Raw genomic sequence first — 23,995 nt, forward strand, 5'->3', positions numbered from 1 at the left:
AAGTGTCCCATTACCCTAATCAGCAACTTGCAACAGTTTACTGCCAATTGGTTACGGAGACACCCAATTGCTTGCTCTGTTTTCCCAGTTGCCCCATGTCAGGTCGAGGGTGGCGTCTCGTTTGGAGATCCCACTGACACAAACTCATCACGTGACATGTCAATGAGCAATGGAAAGTCTGCAGACAACTCACTCCATTCATTTGCCCATCTCAGCAAAATCCAGCCACAGGGGATGACGCTCGATCCACTTCACGCCAAGAAGTTCACAGACTGACGTGGCTGTTCCTTGTGCCAGAGACTTGTGCTGTCAATCTTTGTCGTAAACAGTGCTTTCTGGAGTCTGATACAATCAGAAAGGCAGAAGAAATGAAGTATTTTAAAGGAAACAATCCAGTCAGCCAGTATCTGAGATCCAGTGAAGACAGTTCCAGTTTACCCTGTTCAAAGGCAAAGCTTTTCATTGGCAGGGACAAGTCAGACTGACGTGGTGTCCATTGGAAGAGAGCTGGAATGATTTTGCTTCACATCTCGGTTGAGATTGGTACCATTCAGATGCTGATTTTCTGCATCGTCCTAAAATGAAAGAAGTGTATTTGTTAATTACAATGATCAAATATTCACAAATACTGGAGAGATACATGGACATGGAGATAGAACAAAGAACAAAGAAAATTACAGCACAGGAACAGGCCGTTCGGCCCTCCAAGCCTGCACCGACCATACTGCCCGACTTAGCTAAAATCCCCTACACTTACGGGGACCATATCTCTCTATTCCCATCCTATTCATGTGCTTGTCACAATGCCCCTTAAAAGTCACTACCGTATCCGCTTCCACTATCTTCCCCGGCAACGAGTTCCAGGCTACTACTCACTGTGCAAAAAATCTGCCTCGTACATCTCCTTTGAACTTTGCCCCTCGCACCTTAAACCTATGCCCCCCAGTAATTGACTCTTCCACCCTGGGAAAAAGCTTCTGACTATCCACTCTGTCCATGCCTCTCATAATCTTGTAGACTTCTATCAGGTCTCCTCTCAATCTCCGTCGCTCCAGTGAGAACAAACCGAGTTTCTCCAACTCTCCTCATAGCGAATGCCGTCCATACCATGCAACATCCTGGTAAATCTTTTCTGTACCCTCTCCAAAGCCTCCACATCCTTCTGGCGACCAGAATTGAACACTATATTCCAAGTGCGGCCGAACTAAGGTTCTATAAAGCTGCAACATGACTTGCCAATTTTTAAACTCAATACCCCGGCCGATGAAGGCAAGCATGCCATATGCCTTCTTGACTACCTTCTCACCCTGCATTGCCACTTTCAGTGACCTGTGTACCTGTACACCCAGATCCCTTTGCCTATCAGTACTCTTAAGGGTTCTGCCATTTACTGTATATTTCCTATCTGTATTAGACCTTCCAAAATGCATTACCTCACATTTGTCCGGATTAAACTCCATCTGCCATCTCTCCACCCAAGTCTCCAACTGATCTATATCCTGCTGTATCCTCTGATGGTCCTCATTGCAATCCGCAAATCCACCAACCTTTGTGACGTCCGCAAACGTATTAATCAATCCAGTTACATTTTCCTCCAAATCATTGATATATATTACAAACAGCAAAGGTCCCAACACTGATCCCTGAGGAACACCACTTGTCACAGCCCTCCATTCAGAAACGCACCCTTCCACTGCTACCCTCTGTCTTCTTTGACCAAGCAGTTTTGTATCCACCTTGCCAGTTCACCTCTGATCCCATGTGACTTCACCTTCTGCACCAGTCTGCCATGTGGGACCTTGTCAAAGGCCTGACTGAAGTCCATGCAGACATCCATTGTCCTACCCTCGTCAATCATCTTCATCACTTCTTCGATAAACTCGATCAAGTTCATGAGACACGACCTCCCCTTTACAAAACCATGTTGCCTCTCGCTAATACGTCCACTTATTTCCAAGTGGGAATAAATCCTTTCTCGAAGAATCCTCTCCAATAATTTCCCCACCACTGATGTAAGGCTCACCGGCCTGTAACTACCTGGATAGTATTGAAAGACAGACAGATGCAGACAGAAGGATCGAGATATGGAGACACAGAGAGAGAGACAGACAGAGAGACACAGAGAGTGAGTGACAGGAGTTCTGACCAATCGGTTTCCGGGGCCTGCGAACCCCGCCCCTTCACTCTGAATGACAGGCGCACTGACCAATCACCTTTCCGGATTCCCCGAAAATGGGCCTCCCGCACGTTCCTGACAGGCGCTTTGACCAATCGGCTTTCAGACTTCCCGGAAACCGGTTTTCTTCGCGACGAAGTTCAGACCAATCACCTTCCAAGGATCTGGAATCCCGCCTCCTTCCCTCAGAGTGACAGGAGCTCCGGCCAATCGGCTTCTCCATTCACCGGAATCCCGCCTCCCTCAATCAGAGTGACAGGGGCTCCGGCCAATCGGCTTCTCCATTCACGGAATCCCGCCCCCTCACTCAGAGTGACAGGAACTCCGGCCAATCGGCTTCTCCATTCCCCGAAATCCCGCCTCCCTCACTCGGAGGGACAGGAGCTCCGGCCAATCGGCTTCTCCATTCACCGGAACCCCGCCCCCTCACTCAGTGACGACACAAACAACATGTAGAGTTTCTGCTTCTTGGATTTAATGATGAGCTGTGGAATCTTTGAGAAAAACTGTTTCTATTCCAGTGATTCTCAGATTGTTTTGTTTGAAGAATCATTTTACAAATGTAACCATGGAGCCCCCAATGTAAATTATAATTCTATATAATAACCACAATATGAACAGGTTCCATCAGTTTACAGCTGGCAGGAGGCAGGGAGACGGTGTGAAATTATGGGATGGATCTGTTAGTGACCTTTAACCCCGCAGATTGTCAGCGGCTCCGAGTTTTTCCCGTTATTCCATCCCGGAAAGAAGATGGGAAAGATTCTCTCAGTGAAAGTGTGGGTGAAAGTGTGGAGATGGGACATGTTGTCCGCATTGTAAAATGACACCTGTCCACCCTCATAGTCCAGGAAAACCCCGATCTTCCGGGGATTCACACTCGGGGTGAGGGGGGTCTGTGAGGGGGAGGTGAGAGCAAAATAACCTCTTCCGGGAAACAGCTCCACAATCCAGAATCCGGACTCAGGGCTCGGGGGGATTCCCCCTTTCCTGTTCACAGACTCTCGGGCCACTCCCAGAATCCACTCTGTCTCCCCCACCTCCACCTCCCAGTAATGTCTCCCTGATGTGAAGCCCTCTGATCCCAGGACAAAGGGCCAGGGATCAAACCTCTCCGGGGTGTCAGGGAGCGGCTGCCGTTTGTCTCCGAGTCTCACACTGGTCCGGTCCTCAGACAGGATGAGCCGGGGATGCGCTGTGTTCGGATCCAGAGTCAGAGAGGCTGGAGCTGGGGGAAAGTTACAATAACACAGTCAGTGATTTAGAGAGAGGGGGTGGAGAGGGGAGAGAGTGTGAGGAGTGAGGAAGAGAGGAGAGAGGTTTGTGAGGGGGAGGGGAGAATGAGGGGTCGGGGAGAGTGGGAGCAGGAATGGGATGGGAACATGGAGCCAGAGGGAGGGGAGAGGAGTGGGAATAGACCAGGAAGGAGAGGCAGGGAAGAGGGGAGAGAGTGAGTGACAGAGAGATAGGGAGGGGGAATGAGAAAATAGGTGGAGGGGTGCAGTTGGGAAGAGAGAAAACAGGCAGTAATGAGAGGGACTGGAGGGAGCAGGAGTGCAAAGAGGGAGAGTGAGAGTGGGACGTTTTGAGTGTGGGAGCAGGAGAGAGAACGGCAGAGCAGATGACAGGGATTGGGAGAGGAGGTGAGAAAGAAAGGGCAGAGGAGAGAGAGCATCTGGAAGGCAGGTAGTGTGGGAGGCTGTGAGATCAAGGTGAAGGGGTTCAGAGCTCAGGGTGGCAGAGAGAGCGGAGAGAGCATGAATACAAAAGTGGGAGAGTGTGAGAAAAAGAAACGAGGATAGTTAATGAGAGCAGGAGTGTGGGAGGAAGAATAGGATGGTGTGAGAGAGAGTCAGAGAGAGGAGACAATGTTGTGTGGGATCTTCTGTATGGTTTGCCCACATCAGCTTGGAATTCTGGGTCCAGCCTGGAGACTTAGCTGTATTCTCTGAAAGTACAATGTACAGAAGCTTTCTCATGGCCACAGAAACAAGTTGTTGGTGCAGCTGGAGACTGGGAGGTGACTGCACCGGAGTGATCCTAAAGGAAGTAGCTGCACAGATAGTGGATTCATTGGTTGTAATTTTCCAAACATCCCTTCTGATTCTGAAGAAGTATCGGAGGATTGGAAAACTGCCAATGTGACACCGCTATACAAAGAGGGAAAGAGGCAAAAAGCAGGTAACTATTGGCCGATTGACCTAACATCTATTGTTGAAAAAATGTTGTTATCAATTAAGGAAGTAATTGGGGCACATTTATAAAATCATAATCTAATCAAGCTGAGTCAGCAGTGTGGATAGAAGGGAACCAGTAGATGTGTTGTATTTTGACTTCCAGAAGGCATTTGACAAGATACCTCACAGGAGGTTAAGTCATAAGATGGTTAAGTCCATGGTGTTGGAAGTGGTATATTGGCATGGATAGAGAATTGTCAAAGGGACAGGGAACAGCGATTGGGGATAAGGGGTTCATTTTCAGGTTGGCAACCTCTAACTAGCGGGGTTCCACAGGGATCAGTGCTGGGACCGCAACTGTTTCTAATATATATGAATGACTTGGATGAAGGGAGCGAATGTATGAACTTGATGAAGGAGCAACGCTCCGAAAGCTGGTGATACCAAATAAACCTGTTGGACTTTAAACTGGTGTTAGAACCATAGAAAATGACAGCTCAGAAACAGGCCTTTTGGCCCCTCTTGTCTGCGCCGAACCATTTTTTGCCTCGTCCCACTGACCTGCACTTGGACCATATCCCTCCACACCCCTCTCATCCATGAACCCATCCAAGTTTTTCTTAAATGTTAAAAGCATTTACTACTTTATCCAGCAGCTCATTCCATACTCCTACCACTTTCTGCGTGAAGAAGCCCCCCTAATATTCCCTTGAAACTTTTCTCCTTTCACCCTTAGCCCTTGCCCTCTAGTTTTTTTCTCCCCGAGCCTCAGTGGAAAAAGCCTGCTTGCATTCACTCTAACTATACCCATCAAAATCTTATACACCTCTATCAAATCTCCCCTCATTCTTCTACGCTCCAGGGAATAAAGTCCCAACCTATTCAATCTCTCTCTGTAACTCAGCTTCTCAAGTCCCGGCAACATCCTTGTGAACCTTCTCTGCACTCTTTCAACCTTATTTACATCCTTCCTGTAACGAGGTGACCAAAACTGTACACAATTAAGTTCGGCCTCACCAATGCCTTATATAACCTTACCATAACACTCCAACTTTTATACTCGATACTCCGATTTATAATTTATAAACGTACCAAGGGCACTCTTTACGAACCTATCCACCTGTGACGTCACTTTTAAGGAATTCTGTACCTGTATTCCCAGATCCCTCTGTTCAACTGCACTCTTCAGAGTCCTACCATTTACCCTGTACGTTCTACTTTGGTTTGTCCTTCCAAAGTGCAATATCTCACACTTGTCTGTGTTAAATTCCATTTGCCATTTTGCAGCTCATTTTTCTAGTTGGTCCAAATCCCTCTGCAAGCTTTGAAAACCTTCCTCACTGTCCGCTACACCTCCAATCTTTGTATCATCAGCAAATTTGCTGATCCAATTTACCACATTATCATCCAGATCATTGATATAGATGACAAACAACAATGGACCCAACACCGATCCCTGCGGCACACCACTAGTCACAGGCCTCCACTCAGAGAAGCAATCCTCCACAACCACTCTCTGGCTTCTTCCATTGAGCCTGTGTCTGATCGAATTTACTATGTATAACCAGCCACTGAACCTTCCTAACTAACCTCCCACAAGGGACCTTATCAAAGGCCTTGCTGAAATCCAGGTTGACAACATCCACCGCCTTCCTTTCATCCATTTTCCTGGTAACCTCCTCGAAAAACTCTAATAGATTGGTCAAACATGACCTACCATGCATAAAGCAATGGTGACTCTCCCTAATAAGGCCCTGTCTATCCAAATATTTGTAGATCCTATCCCTTATCACACCTTCCAATAACTTGCACACCACCGACGTCAAACTTACTGGGCTCTAATTTCCCGGATTTCTTTTGGAACTTTTTTTAAACAACAGAACAACATGAGCCACCCTCCAATCACCCGGCACCTCCCCCGTGAATACTGACATTTTAAATATGTCTGCCAGTGCCCCTGCAAGTTCATCACTAGCTTCCCTCAAGGTCCGTGGGAATACCCTGTCCGGTCCTGGGGATTTATCCACTCTGATTTGCCTCAAGACAGCAAGCACCTCCTCCCCTTTAATCTGTAAAGGTTCCATGACCTCCCTACATGTTTGCCCGATTTCCGTAGACTCCATGCCCGTTTCCTCAGTGTTGTGAGATTTCTTACTGTGACTTGGACGAAGGAAGCAAATGTACTATAAACAAATTTGCAGATGCCAAAAATAGGTGGAAAGCCAAGTTGCAAGAGGGAAACAGTTTGCAGAGAGATCTTGATAGGTTAAGTAAGTGAGCAAAAAGTTGGCAAATGGAGCAGCATGTGGGAAAATGTGAAGTTGTTGAATTTGGAAGGGAGAACAAATGAACAGAGTATTATTTAAATGGAGAAAAATGGAAGAAATTTGCAACACAAAGTGACTTGCGGGTTCTTGTGCACGAAACACAGAAAGCTAACACACAGCGGCAGCAAGAAATCAGGAAGGCTGATGGAATGTTGGGCTAATTTCAAGGGGGATGGAATATAAGAGTAGGGACAACTTGCTGCTACTGTACAAGGTACTAGTGAGACCATATCTGGAGCACTGTGAGCAGTTTTGGTTCCCCTTATTTAAGGAAAGTTATTATTCCATTGGAGGCAGTTCAGAGAAAGCTGACCAGGATGATCCCCGGTACGGAGGGATTATCATGAGGAAAGTTGAAACAATTTGGGACTCTACTCATTGGAATTTAGAAGAATGCGATGTAATCTCAATGAAGCATAGAGGATTATTAAGGGGCTTGACAGGGTAAATGCTGAGAGGATGTTCCCCCTCATGGGAGAGTCTAGGACCGAGGGCATAGTCTCAGAAAAAGAGGCATCAGCTTCAGACTAAGATGACGAGGAATTTCTTTTCTCAGAGGGTAATGAATATCTGAATTCTTAACTGCAGAGAGTTGTAGATTCTGAGTCGAACAGCATGTTCAAGGCTGAGATAGACAGATTATTAATCAGAGAAGGAAGCAAGGGTTATGGCGTTAAGGTGGGTAAGTGGAGTTGAGGGTGTGAGTCTTTGGAACACCTTGCCACAGACAGCTGTGGGGACAGAGTCCTTGTGTATATATAAGGCTGAGATAGATGGATTCTTGATCAGGAATCGAAACAAGGGCTTTGGGGAAAGGGCAGGAAAGTGGACGTGAGGAATGTTGGCTCAGCCAGGATCGTATTGAATGGCAGAGCAAGCTTGACGGGCTGAATGGCCTACTCCTGTTCCTATTTCTAGTGGTCTCATGGAGACGGCGACTGTGTGAGAGTAGCAAATTAAATTCACATGGTAAGTTCTGGTAACACCTTTTCATTTTTAACTATAGATTAAGAATCAAAATAGGATGTGAAACCAACCTTCAATAAGGTATACTGGCTTGTATAACTGGCTTGTAACTTGTAGAACCAACAAGGGAACAAGCCATCTTGGACTGGGTGTTGTGCAGTGAGAAAGGATTAGTTGGCAATCTAGTTGTGAGAGAACCCTTGGGGACGAGTGACCATAATATGGCAGAAATCTTTGTCAAGGTGGATAGTGATGGAGTTGATTCTGAGACCAGGGTTCTGAATCTCAATAAAGGTGTCCATGATGGTATGAGGGATGAATTGGCTATGATGGACTGGGGAACATTACTGAAAGGAACGACAGTGGACAGGCAATGGCAGGCATTTAAAGAACAAATAGGTGAACTCCAGAAGTTGTTTATTCCTGTTTGGTGCAAGACATGGTAAGAGAATTGTGCCCAAACCATGGCTTACAAGGGAAATTAGAGATATATCAGACGCAAGGAAGATGCATACAAATTGACAAGAAAAAGCAATAGGCCTGAGGATTGGGAGCAGTTTAAAATTCAGCAAAGGAGGACCAAGGGATTGATTCAGAAGGGTAAAATAGAGTCGGGGAGTAAACTAACGGGGAATATAAAAACTGACTGTAAAAGTTTCTATAGGTATGTGAAGAGAAAAAGATTCACAAAAATGAATAGGCCCAGCTGTGAGGAGGATGCAGAAATGCTTCAGCGTGATTTGGACAGGCTGAGTGTGTGGGCATATGCATGGTAGATGCAGTATAATGTGGATAAATGTGCACTTATCCAGAAAATAATCGAAACCCTACAATGCAGAAAGAGGCCATTTGACCCATCGAGTCTGCACCGACCACAATCCCACCCAGGCCCGACACCCATATCCCGACATATTTACCCGCTAACCCCTCAGGACACCGAGAGGCAATTTTCGCATGGCCAATCAACCTAACCCGCACATCTTTGGACTGTGGGAGGAAACCGGAGCACCCGGAGAAAACCCACGCAGACACGAGGAGAATGTGCAAACTCCACACAGACAGTGACCCAAGCCGGGAATCGAACCCAGGTCCCTGGAGCTGTGAAGCAGCAGTGTTAATCACTGTGCTACCGTGCCATCCACTTTGGTAGCAATAATAGGAAGACAGATTATTACTTGAGTGAGTGTAAATTGAGAGAGGCGGATACTCAGTGAGAACTTGGTCTCCTCGTACGTTAGTTGCTGAATGTAAGCGTGCAGGTACAGCAGGCAGTCAAGAAGCCAAATGTAACTGGTTTGATTAGTGAGTTTGCGGACGACACAAAGGTTGGTGGATTTGCAGATAGTGGTGAGGACCATCAGAGGATACAGCAGGCTATAGATCGGTTGGAGACTTGGGTGGAGAGATGGCAGATGGAGTTTAATCCAGACAAAGATGAGGTAATGCATTTTGGAAGGTCTAATACAGATAGGAAATATACAGTAAATGGCAGAACCCTTAAGAGTATTGATAGGCAGAGGGATCTGGGTGTACAGATACACAGGTCACTCAAAGTGGCAACACAGGTGGAGAAGGTAGTCAAGAAGGCATACAGCATGCTTGCCTTCATCGGCCGGGGCACTGAGTTAAAAAATTGGCAATTCATGTTGCAGCTTTATTGAACCTTAGTTAGGCCGCACTTGGAATATAGTGTTCAATTCTGGTCGCCACACTACCAGAAGGATGTGGAGACTTTGGAGAGGGTACAGAAAAGATTTGCCAGGATGTTGCCTGGTATGGAGGGCATTTGATATGACGAGAGGTTGGAGAAACTTGGTTTGTTCTCACTGGAACGACGGAGGTTGAGGGGCGAACTGATAGATTATGAGGGCCAGAGACAGAGTGGATAGTCAGAAGCTTTTTCCCAGGGTGGAAGAGTCAATTACGAGGGGGCATAAGTTGAAGGTGCGAGGGACAAGGTTTATAGGAGACGTACGAGGCAAGTCTTTGTCCACAGAGGTTGATAGGTGCCTGGAACTCTCTGCCGGGAGAGGTGGAAGGAGATGTGATAGTGGCTTTTAAGGGGCGTCTTGACAAATACATGAATAGGGTGGGAATGGAGGGATATGGTCCCCGGAAGGGTAGGGGGTTTTAGTTCAGTCGGGCAGCATGGTCGATGCAGGCTTGGAGGGCTGATGGGCCTGTTCCTGTCCTGTTATTTTCTTTGTTCTTTGATATGTTGACCTTCATCGCAAGAGGATTTGAGTATCGGAATAGGGATGTTTTGCTGCAATTGTATAGGGCATTGGTGAGGCCACACCTGGAGTATTGTATGCAGTTTTGGTGTCCTTATCTGAGGAAGGATGTCCTTGCTATAGAGGGAGTACAGCGAAGGTTTACCAGGCTGATTCCTGCGATGACACGTCTGTCATATGAGGAGTGACTAAGTCGGTTAGGATTATATTCACTGGAGTTTAGAAGGGTGAGAGGGGATCTCATAGAAACTTATAAAATTCTAACAGGGTTAGACAGGGTAGATTCATAAAGAATGTTCCCAATCATGGAGGAGTCTGGAACGAGGGGTCATAGTTTGAGGAAAAGGGGTAAACCTTTTAGAACTGAGGTGAGGAGAAATTTCTTCACTCAAAGGGTGGTGAATCTGTGGAATTCACTCCCACTGAATGTAGTTGAGGTCAAAATGTTGTGTGATTTCAAAAATAAATTAGATAAAGCTCTTGGGGCTAATGGATCAAGGGATATGGGGAGAAGGGGGGATCAGGATATTGAATTTGATGATCAGCTATGATCAAAATAAAAAGCAGAGCATGTTCGAAGGGCCAAATGGCCTCCTCCTGCTTCGAGTTTCCATGTTAACGAGAGACTATCTGGAGTGGCAGTTATCTGTCAATCTCCTGAAAGCAATTGGTTCATGAGTGTTAATCAGTACAGCTGGAAGTAAAACTAGCAAGCGACTCATCAGAGGGTCTATCAGTAAGAGTCACCTTTCAAAATGCATGGCCAGTAATAGGTGCATGAGACAGGTGATTGCGCTGGACTGGGATGGAGACTGAGTGAGCAGCGAATTAGGTGCATACGGGAATGAAATGCACAGGGGAAAGAAATGTGGTTATCATTGGAATTATTCTAAGTTAATGAAGTGAGTAATTTAATTAAATTTAACTAGATAACATGAGGAACAATGCAAGACAGGTGTTATGTTGCAGCTGAGGAATGTGTGATTTTGGATGTCCAGGTGTTCCATGACAAACACATCTGCAGCAAGTGTCAGCAGCTGGAGGACTTCCAGATCAGAATTAGTGAGTTAGAGGCTGAACTGCAGACACTGCACAATGTGAGGGAATGGGAGAAATACCTGGACAATTTGTTCCGGAATATGGTCACACCTCTGAGAATGGGGTCATCTGTTTTGGTCAGCAATGAGTGACAGGAGGATGTGACCGAGAGTGAGACAGGTAAAGGGACTGAGCAGAGATTAATGGAGGAGCCTCAGACTTTGCAGTTGTTAAAAAGCTTTGAGGTGCTTACAATCTGTGTGGATGAAAGCAAAGGCTGCAAAGTGAATGAGCAGTCTAACCATGGCACCATGATACAGGAAGCCTATCAAGTGGAGGATAGCAAACAGGAATGTGGTGGCAGTCGGGTACAATATAGTGCAGGGCACAGACATTGTTCTCTGCAGCAAAAGCGAGAGCCCAGACAGCTGTGTTGCTTGACCAGTACCAGAGCATGTGCTCAGAGCTGAAGAGGAATTTTCATTGTATGTGGGAGGATCCAGTTGGCATGGTCCGTGTAGGTACCAAAGACATAGACAGGACAAGCAAAGAAAACTGTCCTGGTCCACTCCACTAATGTTCAATCAGGGTGATATTGTGGGCTGGGTGGGGACACTGAGGTTGGAGGGAAGTGGTCACGGAAGCAGGGATATTTGGGATATCTGTAAAGGGCATCGTCACCATGAGAGGCTCGGTACCAATTAAGAGGCAGAACCTCAAAGTTAATAATCTCTGGATCATTACCTGAGCTACATGTAAACTGGCAGAGGGAAAGTGAGATGACAAAGATGAATGCTCAAAGGCTGCTGTGAGAGAAATGGGCTCTGGATCATGGGCATTGGCACCAGTATTGGGGATGGTGGGGTTGGTTTGATTTGATTTATTATTGTCACATTTGTACTGTGAAAAATATTGTGTCTTGCAGGCTATACAGATGAAACGTACTGTTCATAGAGTACATATGAGAGAAGGAAAGGATAGGATGCAGAATATAGTGTTCCAGTTACAGATAGGGTGAAGAGAAAGCTCAGCTTAATATATGAAAGCACCAATCAAAAGTCTGATGGCAGCAGGGAAGAAGCTGTTCTTGAGTTGGTTGGTACCTGTTCTCAGACTTTTGTATCTTTTTCCCGATGGAAGAAGGTGGAAGAGAGTATGAGAGGTGCATGGGGTCCTTGATTATGCTGGCTGCTTTTCCTGAGGCAGCGGGAAGTGTAGACAGAGTCAATGGATGGGGGGCTGGTTTGCGTGGTGGATTACGCTACATTCACAACCCTTTGCAGTTTCTTGCAGTCTTGGTCAGACCAGGAGCCATACCAAGCTGTGATACAACCAGAAAGAATGCTTTCTATGGTGCATCTGTAAAGGTTGGTGAGAGTCATGCTGGTCATGCTGAATTTCCTAACCCTCCTGAGAAAGTAGAGGCATTGGTGGACTTTCTTAACTATAGCATTGGCATGGAGGGACCAGGACAGGTTGTTGGTGATCTGAACACATTTAAACTTGAAGCTCTCGACCATTTCCACTTCCTCACTGTTTTTGTGGACAGGGGCATGTCCTCTAATACGTTTCCTGAAGTCGATGACTCTCGTTCGTTTTACTGACATTGAGGGAGATTGTTGTCACACCATTTTACCAGATTCTCTATGTCTTTCCTGTAGCCCCTCTCAGCGTTGTTTGAGATTTGACCCACTATGGTCGTGTCATCAGCAAACTTGAAGATCGAGCTGGAGGGGAATTTGGCCACGTGGTCATAGGTGTATAAGGAGTATCGTAGGGAACTGAGAACACAGCCTTGTGGAGCACTGGAGTTGAGGATGATCATTGAGGAGATGTCGTTACCTATCCTTACTGATTGTGGTCTGTACAAAAGGAAGTCTCGGATCCAGTCGCAGAGGGAGTAGCCAAGCCATAGGCCACGGAATTTGGAGATGAGTTTTGTCGGAATAATGGTGTTGAAGGCTGAGCTGTAGCCAATAAATAGGAGTCTGACATATGTGTCTTTGTTATCTAGGTGATCCAGGTTTGAATGTAGGATAGGGGACCTTTTGCGGTGATGGGCGAACTGTCGTGGATCAAGGCAATCTGGGAGGCTGGAATTGATTCATGCTATGACTAACCTTTCAAAGCATTTCATAATGATGGATATTAGAACCACCGGACAGTAGTCAAGTTAGTTTATTTATTAGTCACAAGTAAGGCTTACATTAACACTGCAATGAAGTTACTGTGAAATTCCCCTAATCACCACAGTCTGGCAGCTGTTCGGTTCAATGCACCTAACCAGCACGTCTTTCAGAATGTGGGAGGAAACCGGAGCACCCGGAGGAAACCCATTCTAACACACGGAGAATGTGCAAACTCCACACAGACAGTGACCCAAGCCGGGAATCGAACCCAGGTCCCTGGCGCTGTGAAGCAGCAGTGCTACCCACTGTGCTACCTTGCCGCCCCGCTTGCTGCCTGATTGTTGGGACTGTCTACACCTGAACTGCTAGAATGAGTGTTCTCGCAAATTGCATAACTCGGTAAGTAAAAACGGCTCCAAACTAAAAACGGAGGGTTAGCTACCTTGAATATATCTGGGGTAAATCAGGGGTTGATTCAAGTCAAGAAACCATCATAATAATATGGGAAATGAGGATCATAGAATAGCAGGAATGGACAAAGAGATAAAACCGAAGAATACACCAATAGTCAAGACTAGATGGTACAAAGATAATAAAAAGATGAAACTAAAGGCTCTGTACCTGAACGCACACAACATTCATAACAAAGTAAACAAATTGATAACACACATTGAAGTAAATGAATATGAACTGATAACTTTACAGAGACATTGCTGCAGGAGGAAAGGATAACATTTAATGACATTCAAGAAGGATCGGAAGCTCGGTAAGCACTGTTTATCAAGGAACTCATTGGTGCAATAGCTGGAGACCTTGGTTCAGGAGATCCGGATATAAGATTGGTTTGGAGAGGAGGAATAGCAGGGGAAAGAAGTCAATAGTGGGAGTGGTCTACAATCCTTGCAACAGTAGCTACAATGTGGGTCACAGATAAAGGGACAGTAATAATCATGGGTGATTTTAATCTGAAGATAAACTGGAAAAATCAGGCTGTCAATGCCTAGATGGGGAGTTCACAAAATGCTTTCGAGAGAGTTTCTCATCGCAGCACATCCTGGAACTAACCAGAGAGGAGGTTATATTAGACTTAGTTTTGTGTAATGTGACAGGAATAATCAGTGAAATCAGAATGAAGGCCACACTTGGTAGCAGCCACTACAATATGATTGAAGTTGAAATCCAGTTTGAAAGGGCAAAGAGAGGGTCTAAGATCGGTATTTTAAACTTAAATAGAAGCAACTATCTGGTCATGAAAGCGAAGCTAGTTGTAGTGAACTGGGTCCCCAGGCTTGGGGATATATCAATAGAGAAGCAATGGCAGATATTTAAGACAATATTTCAGAATATTCGTAATAAATATATTCCTACTGTAAAGAAAATCCCCAATGGGAGGACCCACCATCTGTGGTTCACTAAAGAATTTAAGGAAAAACTCAAATTTAAAAGCATATAACTGAGCAAAGATGAATGGCAGGTCAGATGACTGATCAGAATATAAGGAACAGCAGAGATCACACCCCCACAATAATGTAGCAGCAGCAAAACAGGTATCCAGTGCTCTCACACTAAACATAAGGAGAAGTCACATTCTCTGTACAAACTGGAGGCACTTGGTACAAGAAAACTCAATAAAATCTTGATCTTCCACTGGATAGTGATGCCCCACCCAGAGGAACAATCTATACAATGGTTTAATCATTGGTCTCAAAGGGACCACTGAAAACCCCCTTGGAAATGATGTAAGGAGTTTATTTGCTCTGTTTCCTGCCTAATGGCATCATCAAAACAGAAAACTATCATTATCACAATGCTGTTCCTGTGATCTTGTTGTTTGGAAATTGGTTTTCTCATTTTCTACATTCAAACACTGCGGGAATGAAGGCAGCATTTGATTATTTCTCTGTGACTAGAGGTGAGTTATTTTCCTTACTGTTGCTTGCTGCTCCTTTCTCTCACCCCCCGTTGTTTTTCATGAGGATTTCTTGTCCCCTGTCCCCTCTTCAGGAACAACAGAACCTTTTCCCACACTGCAAACCACTGGGAAACTGGACAGTGATATTGTTCTGAAGGTCAGCCCTCAGAATGGATTGGGCCTCTGATCAAATTCATAGAGTGAGCGGTGGGTTCACTGGTTCACGACCTCAATGGAGTCACTCAAAAACTCAACCTCAATCCAAACTGCCCTGTCACCCTCCCTATTCTAGATTTAAAGCTATACCTACTTTGATCTAGACTCTGTGACTGTGTTAAACCTGTGGATGTTGATAACCTCCCTTTTATTCCGAACCTTGAACATTTCAATAAGATCACCACACTCCCTCCCTTATCCAGTGCAGACTGGCAGTTCCTGATGTTCCTGTTCTTGATTATGATGTCCAATTCCACCAAACAGATTATCTGCCGTTTAACACTTGCTCTCTAATGTCTGTGTGTCTTCCTGATAAATGATGATAAAAACATGTTTCCCAGAATGACAGACGAGACCAGTCCAGTCTCCTGGAGCAATTCCATTTCACATCCTGAGATTGGTGCTCTATTCCTCTGGTTATACAGATCCCTTCACTGCTTTGAAGCACAGTGCTGGTGGCTTCAGACACTTACCCAGAGGAACCAACAGAAAGAGAAATATGAGAAGGGGGAGAATCGAGATATTAACAACCGGAAATGTGAATATTTAATCTGGAACCTTGGAGCCTGTTTAGTTTATTCACAACTGGATTTATAACCAGGAAAATTAATGAGATTTACCGGGGTTAATGAAGTTTATCATTTCTCTGCACACTCGGTACTGTAAAACACCTTTGTACTTTCCGATAGACAGGGCGACAGCAGATACTGAGAGTGTTTGATGATCATCACTAATCCTGTAAATGGTAAAAATGATGCTATGAATTTGTATTTGTTAGAAGATTTTAGAACGTATTTAAATGGTCAAGTTTTCAGCATTTTTGATGATAGAGAAAATGTACAAAGTGAAATGTTAATCTAGTTTCTCTAACTGAAAAACGGTTAATTTGGAAATTCAAGGGCAGAGAATGGAAACACCCATGTCCTGAAAAAGGTTCAAAACCTGATAGACAGACACCACACACTGCAGGAAATGATGAACATTTAGCCTGTCTGTTTGCTGTATTATAAAAAAAGTTTGTAAAACAAAGAAAAATCCCAAAGCTGAATATCCAATTCTGCAATCCCTGGGCCCACAACCCTCCCAGAATCCTGCTCTCCTCTACTTCCGGCACCTTGGACATCTCTAATTTCAGTCACTCCCCCATTGGGAGCTGGACCTTCAGCTGCCGAGGTCCTGAGCTCTGGAATCCCTCCCTGATCACCTCTATTTCTCTAATTCTCTTTCTTCCTTTAAGACGCTCTCCACCTCTGTCATCCGGATTAATATTTCCTTATTTGATTCCGTGTCAATTTACTTCATAACGGTCCTGTGAAACTCCTTAGGATGTTAATTTACAATAAAGGTTTTATATGAATACAAGTGTTTACTGTTGTGTTTGTTAAGGACACAGAGCCAGTTTGTATTTAGCATAAACTTAGAATCCGTTCCCCCCTTTAACGTGAGACTTTCTCGGGTTGGTCAGGCTCCATACAGGGACGTGGGTGACCCACTCCTTGGAAACATGGACCATGCGGTACTCTGAGGGTCAGTGGGAAGGTCACAGACACTAACAGCCAACATTGGGCAAGTGATCACATCCGGCCTGGGAACCAGATTGTATTATTTACACTTCCCGGCTATTTATTACAATGTCGTAGAACAGTGATGTAAAATCACTGTAATAAAGTGAGTTATCATAAAGCTCTCATCAGTGTGTATACGCGGAGCTTATCATTTCCTGCAGTGTGTGATGTCTTGGTAACAATGACCAACCATTTAAAGTTGTGACTACAACCAATAAATAAATACATCATAACACGATACCGAGTTATTTTACCAAACAGCAGAGTTTCAGTAAAGAACATGTCCTACCTTCTCTTCCGACAAGCTTCCTCCTGAAAGAAATGAATCAGGAACAGTGAGGGTGACAGTAACAGATTTCAGGAGCAGTTAGACAGGCTGGTGAAATGAGCAGACTCAGAGCAGATGATACTTCACACGGAAATGTAAAGTGATGCATTTTGGAAGGAAGATTGTGGAGAGTCAAATAAACTGGAATTGAACATCAGTCCTGCTCACAGACACAGTGACTCTCACACACCGTACCAGACACACCCACACACTCACAACATGGAACTGGAACTGGATATCAGTCCTGCTGACAGACAGTGGGGGTTATTCTCCCAGCCCACTGCGATGCTCGAGCAATGCAACGGGCTGGACATCAGTGGAGGTCATTTAGCGGGCTCCCCGCTCGGCGCCACGGCCTCCACGCGTCTCCCAGAAGACGATTTGTGGCGCCATCAGCTCCGCCGAGCTTATTTCCATATTAAAATTACTGCTTACTTCTAATTAGTGGGTCCGGGACTAAAGTCTCCGGACCGGCTAGTGTGTCACCCCCTGACAGCGGGGTTTACAATAGCACCCACTAACGGGAACAGGCAGCCCAACCCCACTGGAGGGAACAGAGACCATGGAGGCCCCCCCAGGAGGCCAGGGGAAAGGGGGGTGCACCCTGGGCAGTGACAGCTTGGCAGCGCCAGCCTGGCCCCCTGGCAATGCCCAAGGGGCAAAGTGGCAACGCCCACTGGCCATCGGGCAGTGCCGATGGGTCGGGACAGAGGGGGCAGGGCAATGAGGGTGGGGCCTGTTGTAAGGGCGATCAGTGGGAGTGGGGGTGGGGGGAGGTGGATGGGTCCCACTGCCACTCTGCATCGGGATCTGTGGCAGAGAATGGGAAGAGGGTGGTCAGGACTGGCCATCCAGTTTCGGGGGGGGGGGGGGGGGGAGGGGGCGGTTCAAGGAGATCGGGGCTGATGGGGAAATTGGCGGGGGTGGGGGGGAGACATCGGCGCATGCCCGGAGAGGTCCAGGAGGCCAGCAATCGGGGGATTGGGGGGGTCAAAGGGGCAGCGATGCGGGGTCACGAGGCTGGCCAGCGATCTCCGCTCTGACAGATCGGTGCGTGTGCAGTGGCCCACTCAGCACTATGCTGCCGGCCTCTCCAACGGGAATGGGGCCCGCTCCCTGATTTTCAGCGTGAATCTCGCTGAGGCACTCGACAATACTCAGAGTTTGGGCGATTCATTCTGAAAATCCCACTATAAAAAACCCAGCGGGAGTTACTCCAGTTTTTATGCAAATTCAGCACTTCGAATTGTTTTGGGAGAATCGGCCCCAGTGACTCTCACACACCGGACCAGACACACCCACACACTCACAACATGGAACTGGATTACAATAGGAGTTCCAGGAGTAAATTAAACTCGGGAAACACGGAAATAATCAGAAAGCAAGTGTGAACATCAAGAAAACTCATTCTCAGGAGGTTACAGGTATTCCCGGGAATCTGCAGACAGTGTGGGAGCCGTTAGATCCGATACAACAGGAAAACCGTGCAGGAAGGGACACAAAATTCTGTTCAATTCGGTTAGTATTTTTCAGTAAATTCTATATTAATTTCACAGTTACCATCAGTTATTTAGTGACTGTGTGAAGTTTCCCTGAACTGAGCCGCAATATATTCCCTCACCTTCAGAAATATCAGCTCGTCTTTTCGCTCCATCTGTTTCTGCAACTTTGAGAGTTTCTCCTCAATATAATTTAAATTCTCCTGAATCTCTCGAAGGTTTTTCTCCATTGGTTCGAGAATCCTCTCCTCTTCTTCCCTGAGATCTCTGAGTAAACGCTGCTCTTTCTCAGTGAGAATCTGGCGCATTTTAGTGAACTCGGATGTGATGTGGGTCTGCAGACTGCTCGACTGTTCCTACCCAATGAAATGTGAAACATAATTAATGTCCCGCGATAAAGGGAACAAAACTAACCGAGATCCCAGAAAACCAGCGCAGGGAGACTTTACCCTAACTTCAGAAATCTTCCCTTTCTGTTTCTGTTCCGTTTCTCGAACCGCCGATTTCTTCTCTGTGAGAGAATCTAAGGAAGATTTCAGCTGACCCTGGGATTGGGAGAGAAAATCACAGAATGAAAGTGCTGGATGTTGAAAATGTGATAAAACTATCAGGCAAATAATATTTCCCTTTTACCTTGTAGATTTCAACAGCTTCTTTAATGGGCATGAAATTATGAGATTTGTGTTCCCGCGCATCTCTACAAGTGTAACAGATCAATTTCTTGTCAGTTTCACAAAACAGCTTCAGTTCTTCCTGATGTTCCTCACAGTGAAGTTTACTTCCCTTCTCTTTCGGATTCAGGTTTAATTGTCGAGCTTTCTCGGCCAGATTCGCTAAGGCCCAGCTGGATCTAAGGTTTTCTTGCGGAAACTCCTCTCTACATTCCGGACAGGAATTTATCTCTTTCTTTACCCAACACTGGGTGATACAGGAGCGACAGAAGTTGTGTCCACAATCCAGTGTTACCGGATCAGTGAAGAAATCGAGACAAATGGGACAAATTGCCTCCTCGGTCAAACTCTGGAGCTGTTGTCTGGAAGCCATGTTCACTCTCAGCACTTCCTGATTCAAACCGCTTTCAGTTTCGATGCTATTGCCGCACATCCTCAGTTCAGCTATTTGCCGATGAAGTTCACTGCAATAGTCAGGGAATTATTATTACAGAGTGGGCCATGTCCCCGCCACTTTCACACTGGAGATAAAAACTGGCGCGGTCTCAAGGATAACGGAGGGAAATCATTGAACTCCGTCGGGGGCGGGTTGGGCTCCCGGGGATGTTGCCAATGGAAAGAGAGAGAGAGATGGAGAGATAGAATGGGGAGAAGAGGTGTAGATGGGAGGGATCGAGATTCCATTGAATTTTTCTCCAGCCTGAACCCACTGCCGATTAAAACCACTCTGGTGAAACTCGGTATGAGATCCAGTTCCAGAAACTGAATTGTGTTCATCACTGCAGCCGCTCACATTAAAACATCAAGGACTATAAATGTCAAGGAGACATTTTATACAGCAGGTATCGGGAAGATATTTAGAGGGTTCGATCTGTGAAGTTTGGTTTATTTTCGAGAAAGAAAAACTTGCGGCTTCATAAATGTTTATGAATCCCTCCCGGGGACCCTGACCCAGAGAAACATCAACTGATGACGGAGCAAAAGCAGAAAATACTGGAAAATCTCAGCAGGTCTGCCAGCATCCGTGGAGAGAGAACAGAGCTAACGTTTTGAGTCTGGATGTGTCTTCGTCAGATTCCAGCATCCGCAGTAATTTGCTTTTAACTGATGAGGGAACATTTGAAGTGGAATCTCTCCTCCAATATTGGGCGGAGTTTCTTCCCACACAGAGTGGGGAGAATGTGGAACTCGCTGTCACATGGAGTGGTTGAGGTAGAGTTGAAACATTGAGAGTGCTGCCCTCCCAGTCCCTGATAAAGAGGAAGCACATCACAGGGTGTGGGGGCAGGACTGTGGGACAGACCAATGGGAAATGAGAGGGGGTAAAACGACATCCTATTGGGATTGAATTTGAAGAGTTTCCCCTCAACATTCGCGCTATTCCAGCAAGAAAAACCACAGGCTGTGAAGTTTTCCGGTGGATCAGATTCATTAACAGGCATTTTTCTAAAGTTGGGAAAATGGCAGGTGGAGATAGAGAGATCAATGTGGATTGGAAATCAATGTCTTGTTTTATTGCAGAGATATTGTCTGTGATTCTGGTGTAAAATGTTTCATATATCCGACAGTGTTGAACATTGGGTTTTATTGTCACTGCCTGGGTGTTAAACAGCTCCTGTGTGGAGAACAGGAAAAACAATCTGTCCTAGGGGACATGGACACCCCTTACACAGCCCAGCGGAATTTACTGACATTCATTTCAACACATGGAAAATCTGGGAAGTTTGTGTCATTGGCGACAATCCTCCCGCCGGATGGAATTCTCCTCGATTTTGGGAAATTCTCTCACCCATCATTAGCACTGGGGGGAGTTGTGTTTTCATCGTTAAAATCTGACCGGAGACATTCAGGAGTGAAATCATACAGCAATTGTATACATTAAAGTGCCGGAAAATGTGAATTCTCTCTGGGGATAGATATTGGGAATATTGTAACTTTCCAGGGTGACAAGGTGCGGAGCCCAGTGGAATTTACTGACATTCATTTCCACCCAAGAAAAATCTGGGAAGTTTCTGTCATTTGTGACAATCTCTCCACTTGACGGCTGCTCCTGTTCTTTTGAGTAATTCATTGCGGGTGCAGTAAGTTTCTGGGATGGATTCAGACTCTGTGTGAACTCAAGTCTTTCATTGTTACAAAGCTCACCGCTGCCACCTGCTGACGGAATCACAGTGCTGCAGGAAAGAATTCCCCATTAAAAACGGCCCAAGAAGTGGGGACTGTCTCTGAAGGTTCACAGATTCGATGGACCGAATAACCTCTTTCTGTGTTGTATCAGACTGGGATTGTTATTTATTCGTAAACTTGGATCTGATCAAATCCAGATTAACAAATCACATTCAGCAAATCCCATTGTTTTGTGAGATGTTCCCTGACTATTAGTGAGAAAGATTATCAGGAGAATGTCACATTAATATTCACCATTCTGCCAGAAGAATTTACGCATTAAAATTCTGCAATAACTCAATTTATGCTGCTATATTTAGTTGGCTTAGAAACCTGCAATGAAAATCATTTAATTATAAATTGTTCTGCTGACAGGGGGATTTAACAACAGGAGTCGTGGAGCACAAGTGTTTGGAGAACAAGATCGCGGCAGACCTGGTATCAAGTCTCTGCATTGTGCAAGTCAACTCCAATCTACTGCACTCCTGCTTTGTCTGTTCGTCTGATGAATGTCGCAATGGGTTTCATTCTGCTGGATGAAATGTTGGACACTGAACTCTCCACGAATCTCAGTCAGACATCCCAGATGAACGGAGAGTCACTGAACACAATAAAATCGACTGTGATCTCGATATGTTCCATCTAAAGTTCGTTCTTATATAATGATTATTCCTCATTTACTGAGTTCACTGTTAACTGATTAACTGTTTCGAAAAGGACATCGACACTTCTGTCTTTCCAAAAGCCGCTTATGCACAGCTCTGGTAACGCAGTGTTAGTTGTTCCTGACAGGAATTAGGAATATTTTCATTCTGCCCTTTCCAGCCTTTCAGCCTCAGCATTGAATTCAGGAAGTTCAGATTCTAACCACCGTTCCAATTCTGCTGCAACCATTGACAGTGCTCTGGAACCATTTTATGCTTCTTCACCAGTCCCATTCCCAATACAGTGACACAGCAGGGAGCTGAAGAGAACTGGGGCGAGATTCACCCACAGAAATGTGACCTCAGCAATTTGAATGAGAAAGCGCTGAAACTCCCCATGGCTTCCAGACTCCAGGTGGAGAGTTTCACTGAACTTCTCTCCGACATTAGGTTTGAAGTCCCCACTGTGAATGGTACTCAGCACTGTGCAATCACCAGCGAACATCCCCATGTTCGCTGGTGATTGCACAGTGCTGAGTACCATTCACAGCTCCTCAGATACTGAAACAGTCTGTGTCTGGGCCACATTCTGACTTGGGATGATAAGTTGTCAGTAACATTCGCGTCACTCAAATGCCCTCTTCAACAAGAGAGAATCTAACCAGCGCCTCTTGTTATTCAGCAGCATCGCCGGCGCTGAGTCCCTCACCGTCAACAACCTGTGGTGGCATTGACCAGAAACTTAGCTGGATGGATCATATAAAAACTGCTGGGCAAGATCAGAGGCTGGGAATTCTGCAGTAGGTAACTCATCAGCCAAAGTTTTCCCCCTATAAAAGGCACAGGCCAGGATTGTGAAGTGATATTCTCCACTGGCCTGGTAAAGTGCAGCTCCAACAATTCACATGAAATTCGGCACCATCAAGAACAACTTAACCCGCTTCATCTGTTGCAGTATTTACCGGAGAAAATATCTGCACTGTTCATTGTGAATTCATAGTGTCATTTTATTTGCAGGATTAATGAAGATGATAAATGAGTGCCGTTATCAGAGGACATTCTGTGGGATTTAATTGTGAAGGAAGGGTGGTGCTGCTGCTCCGAGTGATTCATTGCGGGTGCAGTAAGTTTCTGGGGTGGGTTGAGACTCTGTGTGAACTCAAGTCTTTGACTGTTACAGAGTTCACCGCTGCCACCTGCTGACAGAATCTCGGTGCTGCAGGAAAGAATTCCCCATTGAAAACGGCCCAAGAAGTGGGGACTGTCTCTGAAGGTTCACGGACACTCTGAGCCAAATGGTCTCCCCCTGTGCTGGATCATCCAATGATTTTAATACATTCTGCTACTGGGACCTAATCAATTCCCCTTCGAAAACTGATTTCATTCAATCCCGTTGCTGAAACTTCCCATGCACTTGGGAAAGATGAACTGGAAAGCTCCACACTGAAATCTACAATTATGGAGGACATATACAAGCAGTATGATTTTATTTTAATGTGTAAGCTTTGATATATGCTGCAACATTTAGCTGGACTTGATTTCAGCTGCAAGAATATGATTGACATCAAGGTGGTGTAGTTCGAATAGAACTATTTCAGTTCAGTAATGGTGGAGTCAAGTGATTGGAGAACTCAGGAAATAAACAGGATCACTGTCAGTCTTGGTGTTCCGCCTCTGGTTTGGACAAGTCAATTCTAATCTGCTGTTTTGAAACACTCCCGCGAGTGCTTTATCCGAGTCTTTACGTCTCTCATCGACATTTTGAATTCTCGAGCATTGCCACCGGCCGAGGGCTGGTCCGTGCGGATGTTAATTGAAGCGGGGAGTTAACTGAGGAGCAGCCAGTTAATTGGGAATATCCATCTTGTTTTCGGGGTGGCTCCTGTCAGTTATCACGGGCGACTTCCCATTCGGAGAAGCGTAAGACTGGGAAAAGTTCTTGTCAGA

The 23,995-nt window shown here is 45.6% G+C and overlaps 1 protein-coding gene across 1 annotated transcript; it reads right to left on the reverse strand.

Annotated features, from left to right (window-relative positions):
* Positions 1-2,629: 2,629 nt before the first annotated feature.
* Positions 2,630-19,635, reverse strand: LOC144487394 (zinc-binding protein A33-like). Its single transcript, XM_078205483.1, has 6 exons — positions 19,201-19,635; positions 19,017-19,112; positions 18,690-18,923; positions 17,030-17,052; positions 15,796-15,911; positions 2,630-3,404 (listed from the first exon to the last, which is right to left on the reverse strand). Exons 1-6 carry the CDS (start codon positions 19,609-19,611, stop codon positions 2,860-2,862), a joined length of 1,425 nt encoding a protein of 474 aa, XP_078061609.1. The 5' UTR covers positions 19,612-19,635; the 3' UTR covers positions 2,630-2,859.
* Positions 19,636-23,995: the final 4,360 nt, after the last annotated feature.

Source organism: Mustelus asterias, unplaced genomic scaffold, assembly GCF_964213995.1.
Source record: "Mustelus asterias unplaced genomic scaffold, sMusAst1.hap1.1 HAP1_SCAFFOLD_772, whole genome shotgun sequence".
Lineage (NCBI taxonomy): Eukaryota > Metazoa > Chordata > Chondrichthyes > Carcharhiniformes > Triakidae > Mustelus > Mustelus asterias.

What these genes read in the sequence shown, in the direction of transcription:
- LOC144487394 (XM_078205483.1), bottom strand. Translation starts at nt 19,611, where the DNA reads ATGGCTTCCAGACAACAGCTCCAGAGTTTGACCGAGGAGGCAATTTGT. An exon ending in AAGCTGTTGAAATCTACAAG is followed by an intron (nt 19,113 to 19,200) that starts GTAAAAGGGAAA and finishes TCCCAATCCCAG; the next exon opens with GGTCAGCTGAAATCTTCCTT. An exon ending in GGAAGATTTCTGAAGTTAGG is followed by an intron (nt 18,924 to 19,016) that starts GTAAAGTCTCCC and finishes TTCATTGGGTAG; the next exon opens with GAACAGTCGAGCAGTCTGCA.